Source organism: Haemaphysalis longicornis, unplaced genomic scaffold (genome assembly GCF_048455015.1).
Source record: "Haemaphysalis longicornis isolate Haplotype H1 unplaced genomic scaffold, Haemaphysalis longicornis Haplotype H1 scaffold_1, whole genome shotgun sequence".
NCBI lineage: Eukaryota > Metazoa > Arthropoda > Arachnida > Ixodida > Ixodidae > Haemaphysalis > Haemaphysalis longicornis.
The window spans coordinates 461,540,376-461,564,455 of NW_027526203.1; the positions used below are offsets into that span (position 1 = coordinate 461,540,376).

The following is a 24,080-nucleotide window of genomic DNA, read 5'->3' on the forward strand; positions in this document are numbered from 1 at the left end:
GGGCGCAGTCCAATAAGTGTGCGCGAAACTAATCGTGTTTGTTAATAGTTGAGGATTGATCATATTGTCTAGTTAATTATCTGAATGAAACATGGGAGTTATTCTAATGGACAAACATGCATGACTATCCGTTTCCTTCGTAGAAGTCCATGTATTGAAGCAGACTGAAATTTCACTATTTACAACTTAACTTTATTGTGAACTACGTAATTATGACAAGTAGATGAAACTCGGTGCAACGTTAGTCTTCTTAGCAGCTAATTTCCATATAATTTGTTTATGGGTAGTTTCGATAAAACAAGTATTACAGTCGTTTTCTGTAACCATACTCCCTATGGATTAATTTAGACCGTTTAGGGATCTTTAAAGTGGGCCGAAATCTCGTACACGCAAACGTTTCCGTAAAACGGCCTCCTCGGCCACGAAGAAGTGAATCGGTGGCGAGCCACTATACGCCACTGTAACGACCCCATAAGTCCGCGTATTTGAAAGTGGCGAGCGAACTACAGGTTTTCCCGCTCAATTTAATCCAAGCGCCAGCCAATTTAATCCAAGTGCCATCTAATTTAATCCAACCACCATCGAATTTAATCCAGGTGCCAGCGAATTTAATCCAAGTGCCAACCAATTTAATCCTGGTGTCGGAAGGTTATTCAGGGGTGTTCTGTGCGGAATTAGGCACAGCTTTGCCGACATTGTTGCCCGTGGTGTGGAGAAAACGTGATGTTTCTTGATCCATTATGTGCAAAATATCTTATGCGAACAGCTCAATATACATTTATTAACACGCGCAGACCGTTGCTGCGAGCTGATCGTCTGTAACAGCGCCGTCGATAACACATCTAAGAAGTATCGTCTGATCTTGGCGTAACAATGCCTTCAGAAGCTCCTTTGACAAAGACACATTACGTAAATGCCCTTTGCATGCTGATTTTCAACAATTCAATGCTTTTCTGCAGCGTTAATCAATATTTCCGAATTATAATATCATCTGCGAGATCGTTAGAAATATCGCCTGCTGGTGACAGAAGTGTCGTCTGCTCGCGGAAAAATACGCTGGCAAATCTGCTAGGGTAACAATACGCGAGCAGACTATACTTTTTGCAGAATCTCACCACACGCCACCAACGGATCAAACAAGACCGCTCTCCTCGTCTGCGGGTGTTAGTAAGTGTCCATTAAGATGCGCGCATATGATATTTTGCACATAAGACATCAAGGAACACCACGTTTTCATCACACCACACCACGCGCATCAAAACCCGCAAATCTGCGCCTAATTCCACACAAAACACCCCTGAACAACCTTCTGACAGCTGGATTAAATTGGTTAGCACTTGGATTAAATTCGCTGGCGCCTGGATTAAATTCCATGGCGTTTGGATTAAATTAGATGGCATTTGGATTAAACTGGCTGGCGCTTGGATTAAATTGTATGGCGATTGGATTAAATTGAGCGGGAAAACCTGTAGTATTCGTGAGCGTTTTGAGCTACTGATCAGTGAGACAACAAGGTTAAGCAATCATCTCAGCTTTAAAATGTGTAAGTGACAACGCACGTCAAGATCGGGGCCTTGGGTTAGGAAACGAGCTTTGTGGATCAAACTAAGCTGCTAGGTGGAAGACATCCTGCCCGTCAAATCGTTAGAAAGAGGTGGGCTGGGGCCGGGCATGTAATACGGAGGACTGGTGGACCGTCCGCGTAACACGATGGCTACCTAGGGACGAGGAAATTCGGGGGCAATGAATGGACTCTGATAGTGCAGAATAGCCTATGTGAGCGATGGTAACCGCGCAAAGTCTGTCGACTGCCGTTAAAAAAAAAAAAAAAAAAAGGACAAGGTCAGTTCATGAAATCAAAGTGGAAAGCGGACTCGCTCGCGTGACAGTGGTCGAATTCTCGCTTGCTCTCCCCTTTCGACGCGACAGCGCCGAAGGAGTAGCACGGGCGCAGCCGCTGCCTTTCTCTTTCACTTGTGGTCGCGGTCTGAGCGAGCCACAAATATGCCACCATTTCTTGTAGCGCAAAAACGGACAAGGACAGAAGGAGGCGACGGGCGCATGCGCCCGTCATGGATTACCGTTACCAGCCATCCCAAACCTAATCTCTGCTAATCACAAAATATGCTTTCAACAACTATCAGCTTAGCTCGCTGTCTTCGGCCGCCCGGTCGCCCGCCCGCCGTTCTATGCCATCGAGCGCTGTGCTTTGTGTTAGCGGCGAGTGTGGGAAATAGGCCTTAGCCGATGACTGTTTCCGCTTCGTTTTCCAGCGCGCGGTTAGCATAGCAGCCGAACGCGCTTCGGTTGCATGCGCCTTTGAGACACTCGCCGCCCCCGGAGAGCAATTAAGCTCCGTCCAAGTGCGAGTTAACACTTTCCACCCACCACCCGAGTACAAATAGGGAGCCCGTGCACGCAGAAAGGACAGACGACCTGCGTGGGCAGTCGAGGCCAGGGGACCGCAATACATTCGACAGGTGAAGTTTTAGCTGGGTGCAACACGGCGGCGTGCACGCCGTGCTCTTGCGCAAATAATTCATCTTCCCGGGCCTCGTCATTCCCCGAATCCGCACACTTGGTTGCGTTGACTAGTCGTTCTGGGGCGTCCTGGCGAAGCCGACCTACGGGGACTTATGACGCCATGGGTGGGCCCTTACATTGGTCAATGCGTCCCAGAACCGAACTCCGTCGCCTCCGCCATTCAGTCGTAGCGTGGTGAACGAGCAGGAGAGCTGCCTCTGTTCAGAAATATGAAGAGCCGAGAGCAAAACTGAACTGGTTTAATGCATGGCGAGAAGAGAGCTTTCATTACGGGAAGCAGCCCGCTCGCGTGCTTACATGAATCGGGCAGAGTAGTGTCTCGCTCTAGGGTCCGCGACGTACTTCATTAATCGGCTCGCCGAAGGGCGAGAATTTATAACCAAAGGTCCCAACTAGCGTCACTAAATAAAGGCTTAGTGGCGCTAGTCCCAACGGTCCTCCAGCGCACTGCGCACGGCAAGAAAAGTACAAATATACAAAACATGCCCCCTAGATGCAGTGCTCGTGTGTGTCCAGAATCAGCGACGAGGTCCACAGAGGTCGAGGAGGAGGAGGAGGAGGAGGAATAAACGTGTATCTGAAGCTGTCAGCCCTGGGGAAGAGTCCTCATTCCAGGACCCCTTGAGTCCGTCCGGCTTCTTGGGCTCGCTGCACCAGCCAAAGCTGGTAGTCAGGGTCCGAGCTGGACAGTGCTCTCTCCCAGTGCTCAGGGGAGGGGAAAGGCAGGGGGGGTAGGTGGGGGTTCTTATCACAGCCCCAAATGATATGGTAGAGGGTGCCCGGAGCCTCGCAGAAGCGGCATTGCGAGGAGTACAGGGTGGGGGCCAGAATGTGGGCTCTAGTGGGGTGGGGAAATGTGTTTGTCTGAATTCCTCGGAGGTGGCGCTCTTGTTCTTTGGTGAGGCTTTTGTGCGCAGGAGGATATAGCATTCGTTCCAGACGGTAATGCTTAATGCTGAGTGACTTCGTGGAACGACAAGAGAGGGGAGACCTGCCACTGCTCGCCGAACTCCTGGCTTGCCCGGTGGGTCAACTCTCGGGCATGCTGATGGGCAGCTTCGTTGCCAGACACGGCGGAGTGGGCTGGAGCCCAAATAATCCGTACGGGATGTCGAGGAGGATGCTCGAGTAGAACTTTTCGGGCAGGTCGGGATATGAAACCGCTGGAGAAGGTTCTACAGGCTTGTTGGCTGTCTGTGATGATTATTTCTGCCGAACACTCTTAATAAAAAAGGTAGTAAAAAGGTAGTAACGGCCGTATTTACTAACTCCTTACGAAACTTACTACCCCGCGGTTTCGTACGTAGGCTCTGGCACTAACAACTGCATGGTTAGTAACTTAACTGAGTGTAGGAAGTGGTAGCACTAGATTAAGGTCGTGCTTATGACTAGGTTGTGCATGGCCAGTTAGTAAACGCATGTAGCTCAGAACAGTGCTATCGCTGGGACTTTACTAGTGGGGGTAGTGGTGCTTACTGCCTGCTTCGGTTAGTAATTTTGACAAGTGCTACATTTACTACCTCCAGTTACTAAGTACCTAGTGTATACTGGGACAAGTAACTTGTTAGTATTCCATTAGTGAATGCTCCGACCTTTTTTTTAAGAGTGAAGTTTGTGCAATCGCTAGGGAGATGGCCACTTCCTCCGCCTGCAGAGAGTGGATGGTGGGAATTGATACGCATGTAACGAGGTTTTCGGTAGTAGAAACAACAGCGGTCATAGCTCTTCGCCCGGGATATGAAGCGGCGTCTGTATAGACTGTGGCAGAGCTTCGGCCGTATTGATTAAGAATAGCTTTCGCTCTGGCTTCCCTACGAGCCTCGTGATGTGTCGGATGCATGTTCATTGATGTGGCCCCACTACCACAGAGGTCGACGCATTCTTTGCCGAAGAGAAGTGAAGGGCGTGGGGGTGGGGGGCGACTAGGTCCCGACTTAGGTCTGCAGACCGAAATGTCCGCACCGAAACGTCCTGCACCGAAATGTCCTGATCTCCTGCCCAGGGAGGGGCGGGCGTCACAGCCACACAGGACACGTCACCGCAGTGCACCAAACTTCTGTCACGGGCGCACAGGGTGACGGCGAAACACTTCGCGCTGAATCGTAACAGCACCCGCGAAAAAGTTAAAAAAAAGTAAAAAAAATTCAAGTAGCGGCATTCTCGATTTCTGGGCGACATTCCGAGATAGCACGTATTCGTGAAAAAAAGAAAAATCCTCGTAGGTCACGGGAAAAACGACCGAAAGCGCATTAGCGAGACAGGGTTGTTTTCTCGCATTGAAAGTACTCTGCGCCTTTCCCGCCCTGGGACTCTGGGCACGACCTTAGTCTCAAAGGATGCGTACTCACGTTTTGTCCATGGGTGCGGCGGAAGAGCGTCGACAGCTGCCCTGTTGGACGAGCCTTAGCGATGCAAATCTATCGACATTACTGCCCAACTATTGACGGGATGAAGTCCATCGCCAGTATAAATCACTGCGGAGTGCTCGTGCCAGGCAGACAGCAGGGTGAAGGGGTGCAAGAAATTTAATATGCTCCTCCACCAAAACGCCTGGATGACGCGGACAGTAAACCACAACAGGTGTGCGTGGCTGCGCTGCGCCGGATTTTTGTTCTATTTAGGTATTCGGGAAAAAAAAAAAACATCAACAATTTGTCCGTATGGTATACAATGATTAGTTTTGAGCATCAGCGTGCTGATGGCCAAACATGTGGTACTTGACAGTTAAGGCGGACAATTTATTTAATTGGACAAAAATGCCACGAAACTGCGTGAACTGAGAGTAAATTGATACTCTGTTATCGCAACATGTTCGATAATATCAGGGTCCTTCAATGCTTTTCTGGTCATGAAACTTCGCCGTCACGCTATGGGAGAGCTTCGTTCGTTGCCCAGGGAGGCCGCGCCGCGGCGCTGGTATCGGAGGGCAGCTGGAGGCGTGGTCAGAGCGCGTTTGGCAGGGAACGGACCACGGAGTAAGACAAAACAGACGCTTGCCGCCATATCAGCAGTGCGCTTTCGCTTTACGTGCCGTGGGCCGCTGAAATGGACTTATCATTTTGTGAGTGACGAATAAATTTGGTGTGAACAGAAATGCTGCTACTGCGTTCCTGCCTGCCGGTCTGGCTACAGAGCAGGCGCGGCCGCGCCCGATGCCCTCCGATCTGCGGTGGCGCCCCTCGTGGTAGCCTTTGTCCCCGTACGAAACTTGGCCGGGAGTATCATGACCAGAAAAGCATTGAAGGACTCTGGTAATATCTAAAGTGACCATATTCTTCGGACCCCAAAGCGGGACGGGTGGATGGGGGTGTAAGGAAGAACGTGGGGCACATAACTTGAAGGGACACTGAAGCTCAATGCAATTTTGTTTTAACTGAAAGATCATTCCTTTCGTAGTTCTCTCGGCCTTTGTTCGACGAGCAACGATGCGTTATTTGCTGAAGCACGTCCACCCACCGTTCGTCAAACGCAGAAGGGTGTACTGAACGGTTTGTTCGTGCACTGTAACTTCAGGAAAACAGCTCAGACATTGAGACTTTTTCTTGATTACTCCCGTCGTGTGCGCCCTTTTCTTGAAGCTTCTCAAACGGTTTCATTTGGCTACTTCGTTCCTCCAGCTTTTCATTAATGCCAGGGCTTGATACCCATTTTTCATATTTCTAGCCGAAGGCGCGACAGAACACCGTCCCACAAGCAGGCTGCGGGACTACAGCGGCAAAACCGGGACCGCCTAAATCGGGGGGGGGTCTGGTCACTTTAGATCACGGTGCAAGAATATTCTTACACCGTGCGTTAGATCTAGCTAGTCAACAGTTGCAAAACTACCGATAGCATTGTCGATAGCAAGCGTTCGCGGACCTTTTTAATACTATCGGTAGACTTTCTGCACTATCGATGGCTTGTTGGAAGTCTACCAATACTACCAATAGCCATTTGACGTATTCTCTTTAATCATTATAACGAGCCCGCGTGGGAGGCGTACGCACCGCTGCGTCGCCGGCGAGGATACTATCATTGGCCGGCGATTCCAGCAGTAGACGGGGGTAGCCAGCGATGCTGTGGCTTCGCTAACTTTTCCACTCAGCTCTCGAAAGATATGCGGCGCGGCAATTTTCAGCGAACCCGCGTGTGCTGTGGGCATCGTCGCTTCCGCATTTCGGCTTCGTGTTAACACCGATCGCAACGACTTTTTTCATTAAACGAGGGCGCCCGTCTGCAAAGCGTGATGTGTCACGCTTTTTTAATTATGAACAAAAGGCCGTTGGGCCTTCATACTTGAGGCGGTATTGCGCCTGCAAAATGTCTTACGAGCAATTTGTGTGTAGTGGTGAAGCTGACTTGAAAGCGGCTCGGTGTACAGTCGAACACGGATATATCGAAAACGCCCGTGCGTACGAGATTTCGGCGCACGTTAAAGATCCCCAGGTGGCCAAAATTAACCCGGAGCCCTCCACTACGGCGCGCCTCATCGCTTGCGTTGCGTCGGCGCGTTAAACCCTACAATGAATCAATCAAAGGATATATCGGAACTCCAAGAGGATCACGAAACAGTTCGATATATCGATAATTCGAAATATAAAATAAGCCCGTATAAAAATTATCTGATAAATTTGCACATCACTGAGCTTTCCAAGATTGTGACAAGCGGTGCCTTACCGATTTGTCCTCCTGAGTGAAACGAATTTGCATGAACGACTGTAGTGCCTAAAACGGGACTAGAGGGCGCGTCTTTCTCTTCTCCCGCCCTCTTTTATCATAACCCTGAACCCCATTAATTCCCCCAGTGCAGGGTAGCAAACCGGACACCTGGTTAACCTCCCGGTCTTTCTGTCATTTCTTCCTCCTCGCTACCATGCGGCTGCCCCCAAAGCTAGCGTGCGAACAGCAGGTGTTGAAGGCCCTCGAAGCGACGCGATGCCGCGTCCACCTCGCCGAGCGCGCCCGCGAGAAGTCATCATCATCATCGCATCCGTCCCGTCAGGAGAAGCGCACTTGCAGTGGCACTTGCGGTGCATCGTTCGATATATCGAATGGGCCCGTAATCGGTAGTTCGATACACGCGTACAACAGCGCTATACTTTTGCATGGGATTTCCAAGGGGATATTCAGACTGTTTGATATTGTATAAACTATAATTCGATGTATCCGTGTTTAATGTATCTGTGTTCGACTGTATAGCCTTTTATAGGGATACATGGGGTCTATTGATGGTGTTTAAAAATGCCTTAGGGACTTCCTACTTCGATAACAGACCGCTTATGTTGCCCCGGGGAAAATGTCTTCTTGCAATTGATGTGTGCATAATGGCGAAGCCGACTTTAAAGGAGCATTTATCCAATAACTTCCACTTGGGAGTTTCTGCATTTTTTTTTCACATCACCAGCACTATTGAACTTTCTTTTATACGTTGGCAAACTGAGGGCCATTACATGAGTTGCAAGATCAGCCTGTGATTTCTAACGTAATGAAAAATAATTTGCTTAAAGGGGCCATGAAGACAAAATGCAAGTTTGGTTCATTACAGAGACTGCTTTCTCCCAATAACAGTGATGCCAATTTTATCGCAAAGTTCTAAAAATAATGGAGATATCAAAGAAAGCATGTGAAGCAGTGGCGACTCCCAAGCCACTTTCCGGCAACTTTTCTATGGCGTCACACAAATCTTGTTTGTGTAATTGGCGACCGGCAACCTGAAACGTTGCCAAGACACATGACTGGGTGATTGTAGTGGGGCTCTAGTTCCATTTGATCGCATCCTTTGAATGCTGAGGTGCAGTTAACACATTAAAAATTGTTTTGAGTGCTGCCCCATAGGGCAGCACTCAGCACAACAGGTCTCTGTAGTGCAAAAAAAAAATTATAATGCTTCTTGCATTTTTTTAAAGCCTCTTGTGGTTGGAATGAAGCTGAGTTTTCAAAATAAGCAAAGTAGTGGTTTGTCTTCATGGCCCCTTTATAATGTAATAACTGAAACCACAGCTCTAATAAAACATCAATTATTAATAACACCAGTATGACGTTATAGATAATTCTGAAGAAATTATTCATGATATCTATAAATTATAACAAAATGAGTGCCCAAAATACAGTTGAAATCAGGTGCACATATCTTGAACAAAGCATCCATTTTTCGCAAACCTAGTGAAACTTTTTTTCAACGTGATATTTTGCGGACAGCAAGCTTTGGCCGCCACCACTTGTTTAGAAAAGCTTTGTGTAGCACTTGACAAGGTTTCTGTTATTTAGTTGGCATAAGCAGATGTCCGTAGGGTTGCACTCCCATAGACACCAGTGGATGCCCTGGGGCATGTTGGGTGTTGCAGTAAAGAAGGATACATTTCTTCCAAGCTGTGGAACCACGGAGCCGCCACCTGGGGGGGCTGCACTGCGTAGTTGTGTGCAAGAACCTAGCCATACGCAGGAGTCGATCTGATTAACCAGCAATAGCATGCAGAACATTGGAAGTTCAGGAATTAGCTTGTTTCTGCTTCAAACCAACGTACTAACTTTGAAGTCATAGGAGGAAGATATTGGTAGTGATCAACAGAGCAAATGGAAGAACTTAGCAGTGTGACAATATTTGTACAATTTAGTTTTCAATATCATGTGTTTGTGAGTGGTGATTCCTGCCAACTTTGACTGGGGGGTGGGGTGCAGGTGATTGCGGCGAGATGTATAAATAATTGGCGGCTGGTGTATTTGTAGTGGCACATTATGAGCTGTTCACAGACCTTGGCGAAGTAACATACTGCACATGTGGTCGTGCAAGTGCATGTGTCTTGAAACAGAAGTGGGGATCTACTAGTGACTGAATGCAATTCTGAACACCTTTATAGTAGTACATAGAAAAAAAGTTCAGCGAAGTTGTCCATTGCTGTCAAGCGAAGGAGTTGATTCGGATTTTGTGGCGGAGCTCAAAACTGCTTCTGTGCAATGAGCCTTTCCTCCCAGGGTCATGCGATTCGTGATTCACAGGTGTGTTACCCACCGGTAACCCACCACCTGCAAATAACTAGTGATTCCCCCATGACCTGCTAGTAACCCACGCAAGTCATTCACCAGTAAAGGGTGGCCCCAAGTGAGTTACTGATTTTGGTTACTGATTGGTCACTGCAGGGGTGGAATTAGGATTTGCGGCCATTTCAAAAATTTCCATTTCAGAAGTTTCGATATAGTATTTCCAGTTGCTGGGTTGCAGACATACACAGAAATGAGATGAACCGATGAACCAAATAGCCTTGTTAGTTTCGTGTCACATTCATGTTGTCTACCTTCAGCCAGTCGGAGCTTGTTTGAGATGGACACTTTGAAATGGACACAACCCGAAATTCTGCCCCTGTTTGGTAACCAGTGACCCATCAGTTGCCAGTGAATCGACCTCTCCATGCCGGAGGCGGGTGGAGATGGATGGGGAAGTACACAGTGCCGACATTTCACATATGTTACATAATTGCGTAGCAATTTGCCATACAGTTTTTTACTCTGTAAAAAACAAGTTAATCTAGATAACGGTAAAGTAAGAGAAACCGAACAACAGAAGCAAGAAGCTGGTTTATCACATGTACGTAGTAATTATGTGTTGTATGCAAGCCGTTTTGCGCATAATTTCTAGTGTTAACAGAATGCACTGAGCACTTCTTCGAGCCATTGATGTACGGAAAGCTGCAGTTAGCAGTCCACTGTTTGGCAGTGGTTTCAAGTCGCCAACTGTTTGTACACAAGGACACAGAGCAAGCATAACAGTTTGTCCTCCACTTAAACACGCAGCAGCACATTTTTTTCTTTTGATGGAAGCGATGAAACTACTGCTGAAATCAATGGGTCACAGTTTGACAAAAGCCACGTGCGGTGCTGGAAGCGAGTTTCGGGTGGAAACTTTTGCTAAATAGCCGAATAAACAATTACGCTGCCCAAATTGTACAATGCATCCGCAAATAATAATTAATTCTCTTTAAGGTTTTTTTTTTGATAAGGAAGCCGCCACAAACAACAGTTGTGCAATCCTTGTGCCACAACAGTTCTGCCCATCAGAACGAGTCCAGGAAGCGAGGGAATGCAGGGGCTGTTCTTCTCGGTGCAGGATGAGAGCCCTGCTTGCTGTGGCACTCAGGAGGCCAGCTGCCGCCCCGGGGCACACAAGCTGCCCTGGCTGGACACACCGCAGCTGGACAGCGAGGTGGCCGAGCTCACCACGCTTATGGAAGACGCACGCCTGTTCGGCGGTGGTGACGACGTGCGCCGGCTTCGGCTCGAGCTGCACCGCTGCCGACGCCAGCTGCAGGCCGCGCTGCAGGGCTTCGAGGAAGAGCGTCAGCGCTGGGAGCACGAGCGCGCCCAGGCCACCCAGTACCAGCGCCAGCTGGAGACCAACTACTGGCAGCTGTGCAGCCACAACCGCGAGCTGCTGCGCGCAGTGTCTCACGCCAGTGTGCCACTCGACGGCTGGTACCACTCAGAGTCCAGCTGCTGAGAGCCAAAACCCATCTGTGATAATCCGGTGCACTTCCTCTTCCCCCAGGGAACTCCAGGGTGGCGCGATGTCCCCAGGGCTACAGAACCGGATCCCATGTCCACCCACTGGTGGGACCTTTCCATAACATGTGCAGTTGGGGCCGGGCCAATTGGGTTGTATTGAGAACCGATGGACAGCTCTCGCCTTCGTATTGGGACTTCGTGTGGAGGGTCCCATTTACATCTAGGTCCCCAGGTGCTGTCTGCCATTTTAAACAGGTGGAATCGCTGATGCGATCAAATTGGTGATGGTCACAATCCTATGACTCGCAGCATTTATTCGCAATGGCAAAATGTTAACAGGAAGCTGTACTACTGCAACCAGCTCAAGAGGCTTGCCTACAGCAGCTTATCTGCAGTCTAGCGCATAGTAAAGAACTTTAAAATCATGCACAGGCCAAGCGGGACGGGCAGTGCGACTGCCCAGAATGCATCTGCGCATTCTGGGCGTGCGCAGTTGTGCTGCCATTTGCTCAACCTGCAGGCCACATGCGAAGCACTCACTTAAAATACAAACCAAATTGCAAGGCCTAGGCAAAAATGAATGGAGTTTCCGGTTCTGTACCGCTGAGGCGACAAGTCGCGCGTAGGGTCCCACAAATGCGAGCTTTTGCAGTGCACCACAATCTCTCGCAGTGATCTGTGAATCAAGCGTGTGGCTGCCTCGTGTCGTGCAGATTTAGCTCTGGCCAGTGCAGATGTTTCACGGCCACTCGCCAATTTGTTGACAGTTGTCAGTGCAGCGTTGTGGGTAGCATATGCTGTAGACTCCTCCGAAATCAGACCCCTGCGATGCCACCACAGCCATGCTGCAATGAGCCATGCCACAGATCGCTGGCGTTGTTGCTAGAAGTGGTTCTGAACGGAGCACGTATTATTATTACAGAGCCCATTTAGCAAACAGTAATATATCACGATGTCTGGTGAGCTTGGTTGCAAGAGGTCATAGTAATCTGGCCATGTGGGCCAAACAGTCTCGACACGTGCCCATCTACACATTGCATGGCGCTTGGAAGTGCAAGCGCTTTTGAAAGAGGTCCCACTTTTTCTGTTGTTTTCTCATTCTGTGCAATTCGTTTATTTTTTTCCCCTCAGCAGTGCTACAGGTTTAGCAGGCTGTGTGTATATAGTTAAATGGTGTTGTTGTCAGCCAGTTATGTATGTCTAGCCAAAGGTTGCATTCAGCTCTTGAGTGTGCATTGTTACTACATTTACGTTTCAAGGAACAGTTGTAGATTTGACCATAGAGAGCTTCTATGGGCATTGCTCTAGTGTGTCTGAACTATGTGGGCATTTGTGTGTGGTGTGTCAGTTCCTGTGTGCTTGCTTGGCCAGCCGTGTTATTGCTCAGTTTCTCCAGTATTCTTCTCCTCGGGCCCATACAAATTTGGCTGCAAACTCACTGCCACTCTACCATTGCCAGTGTGCAAGGAATAAGGGCGTGTGTACCTTGCCCTGCATTTAAGTAACCAATGGTAGCTGTTCATGTGCCAAGAAGCTTTGAAAAATGCGAGCGTATTGACGACTTGGTGCACCCAGCCTTCCGTCATGCGAGTACTTTGCGAGATGTGCTGTGCGAGTAGGTATGCCCATGAAGACACGCCAGTGGCCGTAATGGCGCCCTGATTGGGGCACTTTCGCTCCCACGTTACGACACTGAGGGAGCTGCAGTGTTGCAGTCTTTCTCTTGCGGTCATTTGAGCTGCACACGCATTTCATGCCGTGCGACCCACCGGCACCTTGTAGACGGTGCAGGCTTAAGTCACACAACCAATGTAAAGAAATGTAATGAGAGATTTTCTTTGTAAACGAGAGTGCATGCTTCGTCGTTGTATGGTCCTTCAGTCAATGTCCAGTGATTGGCATTCAGTCATCCAGGTGAAAACCTCAACTGTGGACAACTTTCTGAATTCGTCTGGCTGCGAACTGTGGCTAGCTCGGCTATTGGCAGCTCTTCAGTGTAAACTTACTGGGGTGGTTTGTGACCCCGCAATTCGCTTTAAGCAACAAAACGGCACTGTTTAATCATTCATATTGGAAAGAGGCCAGCATAGGCAGCCCAGCATGCCTTGTGGATTAAGGATGTTCTTATCAAACGAATTCAGAAAGTAGTGCCACAGCACTTGCTTATTTGAGACGCCCAGAGTGCGTTTCTGCTGCCAAGTAGCACTATCACTATCATGAGCATAATACATATAAAGAAGATTTGGTGAATATTGCATATATGTACCACATTCAATGGAAAGTACCTGCTGCTTAATAAAGTTGCATATCATGTTCTGTCTGCGTGTGAAGTCTCATCACTTTGCTGAGGGGCAAATGAAGGAACGTTGGGTCACATTGGGTAAAGTTGGATTTATTGGTCTTTGTACAAGGAAAATCAAGATCTTTTTCTGTTTTCATATTAAGTAACCCGAGTAGCATAAGCTTCATGTGTGGTGTGGGCTAGGGGCGCCACCTCCAACGTGAAGCTTGTGCTTGAATAACAATGCGGCATGCCGCTCTTCCGTGCATGACAGTAGTCCATCGTCAAACTGACTAGAGTGCACCTCACTGCTCTTAGTCGAGAAGAATTTTTTTTTTTTTTTTTTTTTTGCAGTGCAGAAGAAATGGTCCTAGTCCGAGCAGCACCCGTGGAATGCCTGGGAATGTCGCCACGTTCCGTCTTATCACACACCCGACTGCCCCCATGCGCTTTGCAGCAGGCGCAAGACAGCCAAAAACATTAAAGCCTGCTCCTTCAAGCCACGCTATTTACAGCACCAGGCTCAACTTTCAGCTGCTTGATTTCATTCCTGGAAAAAAAAAAAAAAAAGTGTCGGAACGAGGCATCAGTCAAATGAAGTGTAATAAATTTATACTATGTACAGCAGCTAAGTTTGTCCCCGGTCAAATGTTTTCGCACTAAGCACGGCTACACGCTAGCAACTCAAGACTGCGACTCTTCGTGGCAGTGTTTTGAATGCTAAAACTAGTGCCTCCCAGCATCCGCAAAGGAATTTGTAAGTGCATGGCAGAAGTTCTATTACACAAGCAGTGCACCGATGCGGGGGCCCTGCCATAGTTGCAAGGCTGCCTGTCCACTGTTGCAGCGTCATTCCGTGTGGGCAGCTCTCTGAAGCTACTACTACTGCATTGCACACAAAATCGGACTACTTTCTGTGCTTCGTGTCGAAGACTTGCTGAGCTCAACCACACGGGTTGTACCGCTCCCACCAAAGATGAGCTACACTCGTCCACGCTAAAACAAGCGCTTGCACGCTACCCTGAAATATGTTAGTTTATTTATCATGTTAGTCATGTTTATCATGTCAGTTTATTTTGAACCGGTTTTATCCACTATACACTTGTTTTTTAACCATTGTTTGACAACTTGAGGCCAGGAGATGTCGGCATCTCCTGTTGCTTGATGACAGGAGACGCCGACAGCGCAAGCTTCGCCCCTAAAAACTCTGTTGAACGCTCTTTGTACCAAAATGACCGATGACTAGTATATTTGTCATCAGTCATTTTGGAGCCCTGACGGCGCTTTTTTGCAAGACACTGCGGCCATGCGGTGAAGCAATCTTCGGGCAATCTTTTTTACACAAATAAATAAAGGAATGTTATTTCATTGAAATAATGGTGTTGTGTGAAGCCATGTTAGAGCAATCTTTTTACACAATTAGGGAAATAAAGGAATGTTGTTTCGTACATTTTCCCTTTTTTCACGGTATGGGAAAGGTTAAATAAATGCAGTCCTTTCAACACAATGTTTATTTTTAATTAACATAACACTGCTAATCTATTACACACTACATTTTACTTGACACGTGGTTGCACGTTACAAAGTGTTTATATCAACCTTTCCATTGACGCTAGTAGTAAGGTTATCAATCCCTTTCCCATATATAAGCCTGGTTGTAGAAATTCTGCTGTATATGCCAAGGCATTGTTGGGGCATTTTTTAGACCGGGAATCAGCAAACCTTTGAGGTGGAGGGCCGAGTTGCACTGTGGAGGGCCGGATGGCAAATCGGGTGGGAGGGGTCAGTAATTGACAATAACCTGGCTAAATGTGAACATGGGGGGCAATGCCAACTGGAAGCGAGACTTCTCTGTTCTTGTCTCCCGTCTAACCCTATTTGAGGTCAAAGTTGACGTGTCGGCCATCAGATAGGAACTGACAGGGGGAGGACGGGTGGGGGTTCTAACGGCGTGCTGGGGGCCGCATAATACTGCCCTGTGGGCTGCAGGTTGCCAACCCTTGTTTTAGACCATGCAAGAATATTTTGTAGGTACCCACAAGAGGCATCTAACTGCGGTATTTTCAATGACGAAGTAATTGCGTAATCATTTATTCTGACTGATTAAAAACCCTGTGAAATACAAAAGATATCATGTGACTGCGCTCCTACCCACATCATAAACCAGCACTCCCAAAAAAGCTGATTGAAAGCGACTGTTTTTGCCTGTCACACACCCGAAGAGACAGCACGTCACCTTGGAAGGAGTAGCAACAGCAAGTTTTGCGGGGCACGTGTGGCAGGTAAAGCACAAACTCAGTCGCGATTTCTTCTTTCTTTCTTTTCTTTATTTCATTCTGACTAACTCGGAGGGAGCCTGTTCGAGGGCACTGCTTTATGATGCGGGCGTGAGTGCACTTGTGTGGTATTTTTCATATTTTGCGAGGTTTATTTATCAGCCAGAATAAATGACCAATTAGCACGTTGCTGAAAATACCACAGCTAGATTCCTCTTGTGGGTACCTACAAGTGCCTCATTAACATTTTGATGATTGGAACAGTACTTCTTGAGTTGGATAATTAATTAGAATTACCTAATTAAATCTCATTATAGAAAAAATTACTGGCCACTGCTCACTGCTACACTGCATTGGAAACATTATGCACTAGGTTTTCTTCAAGTGCCATTGCTTTTTTTTTTTTAATCTTGGTGCATGATAGTTGGGACACTCGCACTTCTACAAATTTGCATTTGTGCACCCTCAATACCATAAGTCAATCTAACATGAAAACAAAAATGGCACTGCCATGGCAGGTGGAAGTTGCATCGAGTACAGCAGTAATTGTTAGTTCATCTTGCAGTATTGTCGCTACTGGGACGAATATGAAGAAAAAACATGGTGGATGTCAGCAACTGTTGCGAAAGAAAGGCCCACAGACGCGACACAAAGCATTGTAGCCACTGCTTCAAACAACCACGCTACAACGAGTGGCCTTGGCACGGCTCTGAATTTGGCTGGTACGGACGACTGCAGGGTTGCTAGATGCTGGCCTCAAAATGCCTTTTTTGGTGCCATCTAATGTACGTGATTACAACCAGTGCCACTTCTCAATTGGGATTGGAACGTGCTGTGTAGCAGTGGTGATGCGTCGAGTGCGCTCGAAAAGTCAATCCCGCTTCACTTCAATCCGGATTAAAAGTGCCCATGCAACGGATATAAAACATAGAATTTTTGTGTAGTACTTGGTGCATGCTGAAAAAAAAAAAAAAAAAAAAAACAATGTAAAGAAAAAAAGCTAAACGGACGACATGCTGTTCTGTCAATTTTTGCTGTCCCTCATTTTTTTTTCAACAAGTGCTATGTCCAAGTTGACAAGCTTGCTTTAGTCATTAGTTTAGTGCATATTGTTTAATAATGAAATACCCACCTGGAAAAACACCATGACACCCTCCTCCTTCGCTTGGTTTCCTAAGGTGGCTGCGGAAGTTGCTTTAGAAGCTCTGCGTATGGAGTATCTGGGTGGGAAACACCTTTGACGATGTTGTAGAACTGCGTTTTATGCTGCTCGGTGGAAAGCTGGAACAGAAAAAATTTCCACTCAGCTGCATGCCACGGGGAGTGAACTAAGAGAGAGCAGCGCGCAACTTGCCTGCCGCTGGAAGTCCAAAGCAGATATGTAGAACAGCTCCTTATCATGCTCTTCGAACATGCCCATTCTACCCTGAATGAGTGGAAATCTTGTTTGGTGGTCAAGGAATTCAAAATATTTTATGGAGGCATGGAACATCACTATAGCAAACAAATGCTTCCCCAGTGACTACTCATGCTGCTGGCATGAAACAGCATTTTTTGTAAATGTGGCAAATGTGACGATGACTGTGTTTATAGGGCTCCTGCGCTGGAGTTTTGGTGACATGCAGTGCCCCCTCGTGTCCAAGGCGCCTGAGTAGTACAAAAGCAGACGACCCCCGCCGCCCTCCATGCGTTTTCAATTACAAGCCAGAGCAGAAGTTGGTTGCACTTGAAGTAATTGCGTTGTGGTGCGTTTAAATGACTGCATACTGAATAAGTAGTCCTGAAAGTAGTTGCAGGGGCTAAACAAAATAACATCTGCTACAACAAGCCGATTTACCGGCTTTCTTTTGAACGCGCTGTCACAATTGTCGCTATGTGGGTCAGTATTGCCACGTTGGTTGGTCTAGCTTCCTGATTATAATTATTGTTCTTTCTTCTTGTGTAGGGTCGACAAAGGAAAGTTCAGAAGTAGCATACACACAGAACAGTGCTGTCCCATGGCCTGAGGTAACTGCGAAAGGTTACTTCGGCGGGAGCGTGTCAGCGGACGCGAGAAGTGCAGCCAACTCAGCCGACACTGCTGGCCTGGCACCGCCTTGACGAGTGTAAATTTTGTTTTGTATTTTCGCAAACTAAATGATTCTTGCTTAACATTTTACGTTGCACGATTTAGGAACGGCAGGGTACATGTATGCTATCGAGTAGGTGAGGCAACAGCGTCAAATTAGCAAATTAAGCGCAATTAGAGAACGCAAAACAAGCACCAAATCGCACGTTTGCTGCCTGCAGAGATGTGTACTTCTACATTTACATAACATATAATACAGCCGCATACATGGTGCACGGCCCAAATATTTACATACGATCGTCACTGACTGTGTTCATTCTTTTCTAGTGCAGGGGAAGGCAACCTGCAGCCAGCGGGACGAATGTGGCCCAAGGGGCTGCATTATGCGGCCCCCAGCACGTCGCCAGAACCCCCACCCCTCCCCCCGTGAAGGCCGACACGCCAGTTTTGATCTCAAATGGGGTTAGACGGCGAAACAAGAGCAGAGAATTGATCACTTTCGGTTGCATTGTCCCCCATCTTCACACTTAACCAGATTATTGTCAATTGTCGAATATTATTGAAAATTTGCTGAATTTTTTCTCTTTGCCTTTAAAGCCCCCCTTCTCCTCCCACTCGATTTGCCGTCCAGCCCTCCGCCCTGTCGGCTTCGTGCAACTCGGCCCTACACCTCAAAACGTTGCCCCTATTCTAGTCTATTACGTGTGAACTGGGAATATATGATGCAAGAGTGTAATTAAATAAAGTGAGAGCAAACAAGGAAACAGAATGGAGTTCGCCCAACGACTTTAACGGCCACTACTTTCAGAATCATGAAACAGATTTCACGCTTCTGGCGCACGCCGCATTTTGTCACTGAGCCACGCAATAAAAAGGCAAGCTAGTGCTGCACCACGGTATTTGTAATGGCAATGCAAACCAGCGGTGTTTAATGAAAGTGCACACATAAGTGTGCAGGTGCGCAAAAAGCGCACCGCAGCAGACGAGCCTGTGGTTCGCCGGACTCACCGACTTTTACGCATGATCTTCGCCGATTACGTTACTCTTTTTTTTTGATCGGCTGTTGTTGTAGTGTATCACATCAGTTTAGTGTAGTGTATCAGTGTATTCAGTTGTAGTGTATCACAAAGTGTATCAGTTTAAACAAGAAGCTCTTACTTTAAATTCCACTTCCTATGACCATCGATCGGTGAACACAGAGCATCGTCCCCGTCCCAGCACTTTTGTCTATGCTGTAAATGCAAAGCTTTTTTTCCCTCATGCCAAGTTGATTGCCAGAAGAGATCAGACGCATCGGGGGTGGGCTGGAGACCATGTCGCAAAACGATCGGGAGTTTTTAGCTCACTTTGCTTCTGTATGCACGGGATCGTATGGGACCCCCGCAGATTTGTACTACCCGGAAGTATGGCCCGGAAGTCGGTTGTGCAGCACCCCCTGGGCAGCACAGGAGCCCTATTGGTGTAACGGCTAATTGGCCAAAGGGTGCCAAGTAAAAACAGGCAAATGTTTCATGAAACAGGCAAATAAAGCTGTCTGATGGAGGATCCCACAGGAGGGTTCCCAGTAGTAGGTGGATGACGCTTACACGACATTCTAAAGCAACTGGCTCAGGTGTCCAAAAGTGGCTCAGCAAATACGTTAAATTTCTGGATGTCTTTCACACGTGCCTTTTGCATACCTACTGTGCTGTGTAAAAAGGCCAGCTTGCCAGTGCATGCTGTGCGGAGATTTAACATGAGCAGGAGGAGGAGGAAGAGCGAAACATGGGGGGGGGGGCAAAGGAACAGAACTGACAATAAACATGCAGTCGTACTACTGCAAAACAAAGGCCTTGCAAACCCTTTGAAAGCCTATGCAGACTTTTTTGGGATCTCTGGATTACCCATTTAAGACCTACTAGTATTATAAATTAGTCAGGACATAGTCCACTAAAGTGTTGTCACTGAACCTTAGAAAGCTTTCGGTCTAAATCCAACCAAGCCAGTGCGTAAAGTCCACATATTCTATACTAGCGAGCACTTCCCTTATGCAATATGAACGTTACAAATTTACTGTGCTTTAACATTACAGTTTTGCGCACAGCAGCAGCATTTTAGCGATATGAGTGGCAATAAGATGCAAGCAGAGTTATAGCTAGACGAGCCTACTGGCTGCCTGCAAAGCCATATATATCTCAGCATGGAACGCCCATCAAGGATACAATGCGCGCAGCCAGACCGTTGCTGTGACAGCCACAAAGCAGCAGCTCAGGCTCCAGATGGCCATTGATAGTGGCGAGCGCTGAGTGAAGTTTGACAGTGAAAGGAGGACCCAGTCCTGCATAAGTTGTTCGTGGCTGCCTTCGTGAAGTCCTTCACACACCTGAAAACGAAGAGCAGTCGTGTCAAAAACAAACTGCGCAGACTAGAATCAAATCATCATTGAACGCAACACACACTCTGGCTTTGTACGAGGTGCATGTGCAACACATACTAGAATGCAAACAATGCGGGAACAAGTTTCAGCTCTGCTGCATCGAAAACTTCAGCTTGAGTATAAAATGGACTGCGCTTCACAACTTCAAAGCTTGCTTCTCATCCCTGTGCTGCTAAATTTAATCATGTGGTTCCTGCATATGTCTGTTTGCATACGTCTGTCTGTCCCATACAAGCATTTGCAATCTAGCCTGGCAATATCAGTGTACAGGGTCCTTTATTTTTGAGTAAACCCAGTATTGCTGGTCTTTTCACCTCAAATGATGTTTGTAGAAATCTGGTCAAGATGAATTATTTCCATGAAAATATGCTACAAATTTGCTATCACTTTTGGTAACAAAATTGGCTGTAGCCTGAACTGCAATTCTCATAGACATACATATTTCTTGTGGGGGCAATTGACAAAGACATTCAAACTGTATCCTGAGATAGTGCCTGGGATGCACGAATCTTTGGTACTGCCCAGCTTTCTATCACGACGACACAGAAATGGCAAGCGCCGCCATGACTGGCGGTGTGCGACTAACCTTGAAGAGCACTGCAGCCAAGAACTGTGGGTGAGGCTGCTGGTTGGACAGGAACTCGCCAATCACCTTGTTCAGAATGTCCTGGGCAGGGAAAAACTCGCCTAGGAATCCTGGCAGAATCTGGCTGATGAGATCAGCCTCAAACGGGTAACCCCTCTTGATCCTGCACGAAGTAAATAAAGTGCACATGGGGGTGTTGCGGGAGGGCTTGGAAGTATGCTTCCCTCCCTTACCACCGAAAGGTGCCCCACATTTTATAAGGCGACAGTTTTACACTAAATTCAAGTGCCAGCAGCCTTGCTGAAAATTTCCACTACAGCGACAACCGCAAATTTGGGTACACTTCGTCAACACAGCGATGTCTTAAGATTGGTAGCGCAAGCTTTACTCAAAAGAATCTGTCACTGCCAGTATTTTCATTTTTTTTTTACACAAAAGTAAAAAGCCTAAGTGAAAATTGCAGTCAACTGTGTGCTCATCAAAGCCAAGGACCCAGCAGTTGTACCTGGCAGTTCTGCAGAGCCACCAGGATCATCACAACTGGATCTAAAGAGGCATGAGATTGATTGATTGATTGATTGTAGGGTTTAACGCGCCGACGCAACGCAGGCGATGAGGCGCGCCATAAAGGAGGGCTCCAGATTAAATTTGACCATTTAGGGATCTTTAACGTGCACCGAAATCTCGTACACACGGGCATTTTGCTTTTTCGCCTCCATCAGAAAAACGGCCACTGCGGCCAGGAGTCGAACCCGCATCCTCATGCTCAGCAGCACAATGCCTTAGCCACTGAGCCACTGAGCCACCGCGGCGGGCGAGGCATGAGATGCCAATTTACAGTACTTTTCAAACCTGAATTTAATATTTTTTTGTTGTTTACTGCAATGAAATGTTCTCATTTACTCTGATGTCAAAACAGCCTGTTTACAAAGAACTAGCATTATTCAACACTTCTGGACCCATTCTGGCTGCCAAGGACCACTGCTGGAACCATTCTGGGTGTGGCCAAGGACCCCATATGATAGTGAATATCTTAAAGACTGCCCCACCAACTCGCACACTTTTTCAAATTAAATGAAACTTGGGACAAGTTAGAAATTTAATGTGATAGAACTTTTTCCTAAATACAGTAAATTTAAAAAAGTGAGTTAACTCTTTCGCTACTGCGCCTATTCAAAATCATTCAATTTGATCGATACTTTGGGAGCGCCTTTTCATAGCGTTCCAGGCGTTTCTCGAACAAGTAAAGCTGTTTGGAGTTAGATCAGATAATTGCCTTTCAAAATCAGTTTTGTTTTCATTTTTGCAAAGAAAACGTGATTTTTGACATGCGTTTGAATCACCTGGGTGTGGAAAAGGGGTGTGGTCATCGCACGTCACTGCTACCAATGAAGAATGCGTGCCACTCATGATTACTCTGCACCAGCGTTTGTTTTTTGCTATCAGGGCGTGAATGGTGAACCAGCAAACGATATTCAATCGTCAGGTTCACACTCTGACAGTAATAATCCCAGAAATCGGCTGAAAATGTCAAGCAGTGCCTGTTTGCAAAGCTACTTTATGATTTTAGGCAGTTTTATTGCCTTTGCGCATGTTGATCTAAGTTGTGTGGTAGTTCTACTTACCCCAGGACCATTCGCGAACAGTTTACAACAGTTTCGGTTTCGTTTCTGCATCGCGAAATTCATATTTAGCGCTACTACGCAGTTACCCAACTTCAAGGCTACCTGCCATGGCACCTGGAGCGTCCGCGACTGATCCTCGAACAAAGCACGCCGCTCCTGATTTCCCCCCAGCCTAACCCGATTTCTGTGATAAGAACTTCAGATGCAAGTCAAAAGATCACATCCAGTCGCCAGATCTCTGTTCCGACAAGGACAGCACTTCAAATTGGCCTTACACACTGCCAGCTGTTCGCCTTCCAGTTTCGTTTCCATACTAGGGTATCTCCCGGTGTCTAGTGTTGCTGCTTAGTTGAACTGTCTATTCAGACGGAGTCTCCGATAAGTTTTTGTACTGTTTCATTTCAAAAATGCTCGGTGGCGCTGCAATGGAGGAGGCTCGTTGTGCTGACCTTTTTTATCGCACAACGGCTACTCGGCCAATGTTCGCAGGGCACGATTCTAGCGCATCGTACCTCATTTTTGCAAGCAAGGCTACAATTGCGATTAAGATGATCGTAATAAAACTCAACTTTATGTTTTGAGAGATAATTGAGTGTGAACGTCAACAAGCATCAACCAAGGCGTTCCGTTTTCAACTTCATGCATGTTTTTTTCCGCATCGCGTGCTTGTCCCAAATATTGTGCTCGCTGTAAATGCAAAGTCAGTCATTGAGAAGATGTTTTTACGTTATGTGGGGCAAATTGGTGCCTCTGATAATGTCAAACCGCCAGGTTTATTTCAGGGAACCACCTGAAATTGCACATTTTGAATTGGAGGTTGGGCTTCACTGCATGACACAAGCAGTGCGCGTGCTAACATTTTTTTTTTATACCTGACAAATTGTTCCGCGCAAGTCGACATTTTTTCTAGGGTGTGTTTTTGAAATGTTTCCCTACAAAATGTATATTCTAATTTTTTTCTACTACCGGTGGTTTCATATACACAACTCTTTTTTATCATTTTTTTTGACAACTTGACAAATTTTGATATTTTTTTCACAACTATGATATATAAAAACATTTAAAAAACTGGTTTTACTGGAAAGGCCGTTAAATAATCTGCATTTTGTGTTCCTGTAATTAATGCCTAACCAATTTTTTTAGCAGAAAAAAAAAATGTTTTCTTGGACCCCTAAAAATTGGCCAATTTTCCCGTGGTCACGAAAGAGTTAAAGCCAATTATGCATTCGTGTTTTGAAGTTTCATACTAACACACACCAAAGGGAAATCTGGAGCTAGTGTCTAGGTGAGCCACACATAAGCGAGCGTGCCATCATGTTACAACAGGAAGGCGCATTCCATTTCTACTTCGCATGGCTCGGCAAAGGGCTCTAGAGTTGCCTGTGGCTGACGAAACTGTAATTATTCTTCTTAAAATAGTACTTAAAGTTATTTTATCCATATAGAAGTATGGCCAATAAAAAGCTTCTAACAGCGGGGCTGTTTAACCTTGAGCTTGGTGCAGTGGCATTAGCAAAAAAAAAAAAAAAAAAAACCAACAAAAAAAAAAAAACCTTTGGCGTAAGGCACCCGGCAAGACCTTTGTGCAGCTGTGTAGACAGAGCCAAGCCTCACCTAGCTATGACGTCAGAGCGCTGACGCGGCGACACAAACACCGACGCTGCTCGGCGAAGTAGCCGGCCTCGGCTCGAACGTGCAGTAAACTAGGATGCAGCTCTTTGCATCACCTTCGGATGGCCCTCACTCTTTCCCCCCTCTCCGCGCACCTCTGCTTGGAAAGAATGAGCAGTCAGACACACAGCGCCTCGT

At 46.9% G+C, this 24,080-nt stretch overlaps 2 protein-coding genes across 5 annotated transcripts in view; one reads left to right on the top strand and one right to left on the bottom strand.

The window, feature by feature from the left end:
* LOC144156147 (uncharacterized) overlaps positions 1-13,337 on the top strand; it is a 94,369-nt gene extending 81,032 nt beyond the window's left edge. For both annotated transcript variants that reach the window (XM_077687983.1, XM_077687984.1), the window contains one exon: positions 10,625-13,337. In XM_077687983.1, coding sequence (XP_077544109.1) covers positions 10,625-11,014 — 390 coding nt within the window. In that variant the 3' untranslated portion in view covers positions 11,015-13,337. The remainder of the gene's footprint in view (positions 1-10,624) is intronic.
* A 53-nt stretch (positions 13,338-13,390) lies between these two features.
* Htt (huntingtin) overlaps positions 13,391-24,080 on the bottom strand; it is a 133,393-nt gene continuing 122,703 nt past the window's right edge. For all 3 annotated transcript variants that reach the window (XM_077687981.1, XM_077687982.1, XM_077687980.1), the window contains exons 57-61: positions 20,647-20,809; positions 19,846-20,006; positions 16,931-17,018; positions 16,709-16,857; positions 13,391-13,850 (exon numbers count right to left, since the gene is read on the bottom strand). In XM_077687981.1, coding sequence (XP_077544107.1) covers positions 16,750-16,857; positions 16,931-17,018; positions 19,846-20,006; positions 20,647-20,809 — 520 coding nt within the window. In that variant the 3' untranslated portion in view covers positions 13,391-13,850; positions 16,709-16,749. The remainder of the gene's footprint in view (positions 13,851-16,708; positions 16,858-16,930; positions 17,019-19,845; positions 20,007-20,646; positions 20,810-24,080) is intronic.